This window comes from Dendroctonus ponderosae, unplaced genomic scaffold, assembly GCF_020466585.1.
Source record: "Dendroctonus ponderosae isolate FM_Combo_2020 unplaced genomic scaffold, Dpon_F_20191213v2 Dpon_F_20191213_6, whole genome shotgun sequence".
Lineage (NCBI taxonomy): Eukaryota > Metazoa > Arthropoda > Insecta > Coleoptera > Curculionidae > Dendroctonus > Dendroctonus ponderosae.
In genome coordinates this window covers 2080415-2086078 of record NW_026018814.1, presented here as the reverse complement: position 1 = coordinate 2086078, position 5664 = coordinate 2080415, and the positions used below count along the sequence as shown (strand labels likewise).

The 5664-nt window shown below is 45.6% G+C and overlaps 1 protein-coding gene across 1 annotated transcript; it reads left to right on the top strand.

Annotated features, from left to right (window-relative positions):
* The first annotated feature begins 2964 nt into the window (after positions 1-2964).
* LOC109536492 (succinate dehydrogenase [ubiquinone] flavoprotein subunit, mitochondrial) lies at positions 2965-5443 on the top strand. Its single transcript, XM_019902731.2, has 8 exons — positions 2965-3142; positions 3199-3433; positions 3490-3814; positions 3866-4221; positions 4273-4561; positions 4615-4794; positions 4852-5224; positions 5281-5443. The coding sequence occupies exons 1-8, from the start codon at positions 3029-3031 to the stop codon at positions 5365-5367; spliced, it is 1959 nt and encodes a 652-aa protein (XP_019758290.1). The 5' UTR covers positions 2965-3028; the 3' UTR covers positions 5368-5443.
* The last annotated feature ends 221 nt before the right edge of the window (positions 5444-5664 follow it).

Sequence of the window (5664 nt, the reverse complement as noted above, 5' to 3'; positions counted from 1 at the left end):
TTTCCTCAAACCCGCAAGTAAACGAAAAGTCTGGGGAAATTGTCAAAATCTGTTAGGGACTGGAATTGCGAAAAACTTCTAGTGCTGATTGAATTTTCAAAATAAAACCAACTATTCACCTTAACTAAAAACAATTAATAATGAAGTCAAAGGTCTGACCTTCTGTATAAAAACATTGCAAAAAATGGTAAAGATCTGTGAGTGATTGAAAGTGCAGTGTCAAAGGCCTTAGCCAGATCCTCACTCCCCTAGTGGCTGATGCCACAACGTGAAAAGTGGAAGATCTGAAAGCAGGAAAACCATGCAGGATTATGAAAAAGCTCAACTCACCTCCTGCAAAATGTACCGGTAATCCAAGCAATAGGCAAAAAACAGAACCACCACAAAGATGAAATCACCAGGCGTTCAATGCCCGAAAAGGCCCGGGAATCGCGGGATTCCCAGGACGTGAGTTCGGAAAACGCGCCGATTATAAAGGGGTGGTTTCCTACCAGGGCCGGGGTGGTTTTTCGCACGTCGGACCTTTCTGACCACCAAACAGCACCTGTTGTTGCGCGCTAAGTCCGTGACTGAGTCGGCAGGCCAGGTGAGGAGCCACCAGGGGTCATTGGCATACCGTCGCCTAACGGGTCCTTCTGAGTTAGCGGTACAAGAGCAGTTAGCTTAGCAGGACCGTGTGTATGGGCTGCGACGTCACAGTATCGTCTCTTCCTATAGCCGAAGAGCCGTTTTGCGCTGCAACGCGGATGCTGCGACCGACCAACGGTTGTTTCCTGCTGCTGCTGCTGTTGTTGCTCCTGCTGCTCCTTCCCAGTAATGTCACAACAACTACCAAGCACTATTCCCAGATACGGACTTATCGGTCAATTCATTGCCGCTTAGGACATCGGCAATTATCTGATTTGATACGCAATTGATGCGGCAGGATGTTCAAAAGATGGGCAAAAAGTCCTAATCCTCAGTAATTTCCACAGCGGTTCCACTGGCTGACTTTGTGCCGAAATCTTCCGATAATCCCCTAACTGAACTTGAGTCAATTTCAATTAGCTTCGCAGCTGATCTTCCAATCAAGAATCTTCCGCACATCGTAGAATCAGAGGCTTATCTGTTTTCGGCCTGCCTGTGTAATACTGTGTCTTAAGACACTAGTGTGTTAATGCCGCTCTGTATCGCGGCACTTTCGACAACACTTAACGTTTAATGTCATTCAAGATGACAAACTTCGGATTGCAGTTCGTGAAGGCCGCGTGGGCTGAAATGATGTGAAATTTAAGACATTTTGAGGAAATTTTTATTTAAAGAAAATGTCGGCCAAAAATCAAAATTTCACATTCGTGTTTTTTAAGCTCAATCGATTCCTTTTGACGTAAGAAGTTCAGAAAGATGCATTTATAAAGTGTTTGGGTCAATAACAAGGAAGAAATGGTCGGTTAAAGATCGTAAACGCTCAAAAACCGCTTAAAATGTCCCGAAAATGTCTATTATTTCGGATGTAAAACTTCTACCATGGTTTTTAATGAGTTCGATGCATTGCTAGCCTCCGTGAGCTGAAAATGATGTAAAATTTAAGACATTTTGAGAACATTTTCATTTCTTCAAAAAATCAACCCYCACCCTYRGAAAAATTTCGGCCAAAAATYAAAATTTCACATTCGTGTTTTTTGAGCTCAATCGATTCCTTTYGACGTAAGAAGGTTACAAATATGCATTTATAAAGTGTTTGGGTCAATAACAAGGAAGAAATCGTTGGTTAAAGATCGTGAACGCTCCAAAACCGCTTAAAATGTCCCGAAAATGTCTATTATATCGGATCTAAAACTTCTACCATGTTTTTTAATTAGTTCGATGCATTGCTCGCCTCCGTGAGCTGAAAATGATGTAAAATTTAAGACGTTTTGAGAAAATTTTCATTTTTTCAAAAAATCGACCCCCACCCTTGGAAAAATTTCGGCCAAAAATAAAAATTCCACATTCGTGTTTTTTAAGCTCAATCGATTCCTTTCGACGTAAGAAGGTCACAAATATGCATTTATAAAGTGTTTGGGTCAATAATACGGTATAAAATGGTCGGTGAAAGATCGTGAACGCTCAAAAACCGCTTAAAATGTCCGAAAAATGTCTATTATTTCGGATCTGAAACTGCTAGCAAGTTTTTCAATGAGTTCGATGCATTCCTCGCTTCAGTGAGTTGAAAATGAAGTAAAATTTAAAACATTTTGATTTAATTTTTTCAAAAAATCGATTCCCACCCTTGGAAAAATCTCGGCCAGAAAATCGAAATTTCACATGCGTGTTTTTTGAGCTCAATCGGTTCCTTTCGACGTAAGAAGGCCACAAATAGGAATTTATTCGGTCGCCCGCGGTCCTCCATTTATCCATTAAATGATGATTTTTCAAAATTAAATGGTTCAGCCGCAATGTGCCGTGTCGTATAATCTGAATAACCCTGTATACTTCGTTCCATTTCCCTCGCAATTCGCTGCTTTGAACAAACATTTTTTCCAGCATACGAATTGAATCTACTCGATTCTAATCACAGACATTTGTGCAAATAATTGAAAATCCATCGAAGCCCAGAATCTAAAATTGCTGTTTACTCCAATTACTCTAATAACTATATCGGCTGCTTAGCATTTTTAGCTCCAGGCCCATAACTCGATCATTTACATTCCAAAGGAATTTCACACTAATGGAGCACACTCTGATAACTCGGAATCCCACTGTCTTTGCCAACTAACTACTGAATTTATTGACCATAACATTGAATTACCGAGACATTGAATGCCGTTCGCCAATGTATCTTTATATTATCCCGCTCGTTGTGAACGTGCAGACATTGTCGGATGGCCATTGCGGAATTTCTCATTCGGAAGAACCGTTGGCTGAAGGCATTCATGTTTGATCAGGAAAATCAGTTTAACTGAAACACCCTGTATGTAAAAAAACCAGTGTCCACCTGCCCACTTGCCCTGACGCAACCACGACAGTGTCACCTGCACGAATTGCCAAACAAACCTCAAGTGGAAAAATGATGAAATTACGCAAACACTTCCACAAATCCCTAGCGATTCTACAAACGCCCCTCAGAAAGCGTTATTCGACTCAGCGACTGAGCGCCAAATGCATCAAAGGAAGTGGAGATGTAAGAAACCAGCAGATTCAACCCTCAATACTTACTCAATACAACTCCTGTCGTAGATATCGCAAAAATATCCCATAGTAAATCACCAATACGATTGCATAGTCGTAGGCGCCGGAGGAGCCGGATTGAGAGCCTCCTTTGGCCTAGTTATGAACGGCTTCAAGACCGCCTGCATCACCAAGCTCTTCCCTACCAGATCGCACACTGTGGCGGCCCAAGGAGGGATCAACGCCGCCCTCAGCAACCTTGAGGACGATTACTGGGTGTGGCACCACTACGACACAGTCAAAGGCAGGGCCTGCACAAGGCCAGTCTAAGAACACTGTTAAAGAGGCTTCATTTGGCAGGATCTGATTGGATTGGGGACCAAAACGCCATCCACTACATGACCAAGGAGGCCCCAACCTGCATCCAAGAGCTGGAGAATTGGGGAATGCCATTTTCCCGAACGAAAGATGGGCGCATCTACCAGCGGGCGTTTGGGGGCCAAACGCTGCAGTTTGGAGATGGGGGCCAAGCTCATCGCACATGTGCTGCAGCGGACGCCACTGGCCACTACATGCTGCATACGCTCTATGGACAAGCCTGCAGGCATAACGTGGAGTTTTTCATCGAATACTTCGTGCTGGATCTGCTGATGGCTGATGATGAATGCCGCGGGGTTCTGGCCTGGTACCTACCCAGCATTTCTCTCACCGGTTATTTGGACGGGAAAACTTGCAGGAGCTTAGAGGATGGCTGCATCCACAAATTCTGGGCGAAAAACACCGTGATTGCCACCGGCGGGTTTGAACGCGCTTACTTTTCCTGCACAGCTGCTCACACCTCCACTGGGGATGGAACCGCCATGATCACTCGCACTGGGCTTCCGCTTCAAGACTTGGAGTTCATCCAGTTCCACCCGACAGGGGTTTATGGGGTGGGCGTCTTGATAACAGAAGGCGCGAGAGGCGAAGGCGGATTCCTCACCAACGGCCAAGGGGAGAGATTCATGGAGCGCCATGCGCCTAAGGCCAAAGACTTGGCCTCCAGGGACGTGGTTGCCAGAGCGATGACTGTGGAAATCATGGAAGGAAGAGGTAGGATCCACCTCCCCACTCACCTCATGTAAAAACCAAAACCCACTGCAGGCTGCGGCCCTAACAAGGACTACATCAACCTCCAGCTGCACCACCTCCCGAAGGAAACCATCGAGAGGCAGCTGCCGGGGATACGACAATCAGCCTTCACCTTCGCGGCTGTTGATATCCTACGGGAACCCATTCCGGTGATACCAACAGTCCATTACACAATGGGAGGCATCCCCACCAACTACAAAGGGCAGGTGATGACTCAAGTCGCTCCAGGCAAGGACCAATTGGTCAGAGGGCTCTACGCGTGTGGGGAGTGTTCTTCTGTGGGAGTTCATGGCGCAAACAGGTCAACCATCAATCATCTCCTGGGAGTAGGTAACATCTTCATTGAGCTTGCAGATTGGGGGCGAATTCCCTGCTGGAAACTGTCGTGTTTGGAAAAGCTGTAGCTGAAAGCATCACCGCAACAGACTGTCCGGGCGCCGCAGTGCGAACGGACGATTCCATCGGAGGAGAAGCTTTGCAGAACTTCGATCGGATGCGGTACAGCAAAGGCAAGCACACGGTTGGCCAGTTGAGGTAGCAACCAAAACACTTTCCTGGATCACTCCTGTGCATCCGCACAATCTGCTTCAGGCTGCAGCTCCAAAAGCATATGCAAAAATACGCGGCTGTCTTCAGAACAGAGGCCACTTTAAGCGAAGGCGTGTGCAGAGTGGCGGAGCTGTACAAGGAAATTGATAACGTGCAAATGCACGACCATGGCATGATTTGGAACACGAACCTGGTGGAATATTGCGAGCTGAAGAATCTGTTCATCAACGCTCTGCAGGCGATAATGGCCATGGAGGCAAGGACAGAATCTCGGGGGGCGCATGCAAGGGACGACTGCAAAATCAGGGTTGATGAGTACGATTACTCCAAGCCGGTGAGGAACCAGAGGAAAAGGCCCTTTGAGGAGCACTGGAGGAAGCACACGCTGAGCTGGATGGACGCTGAAACCGGAGAAGTTGAAGAGTGATGGGGGGTCTTGGTTGGCATTTTTAATGGACGTGTTTTTTCCAGGTTTGCCTGACTTATCGCGCTGTAAACGATTGCACCTTAGATGAAAGGGAATGCCCATCAATTCCCCCGAAGATTAGGGCTTATTAACCAACAACGTTGAGTTTTATTATTATTATCGAAACATACTTTCCTGACTGTTTCAATTCCAAATCAAAATCAATTCCTGGGCTTCAGTCATTTATTGTCTATTTATCAATTAAAATACGTTTCGGTGTTTTCCACCATCATCATTTTCTATGTGTAGCGTTGTTGCTACTTTAAGCCTTGGCATGCATTTTTTGCCGAGCAAGAAAATGCATGCCAAGGCTTAAAGTAGCAACAACGCTACACATAGAAACTGATGATGGTGGAAAACACCGAAACGTATTTTAATTGATAAATAGA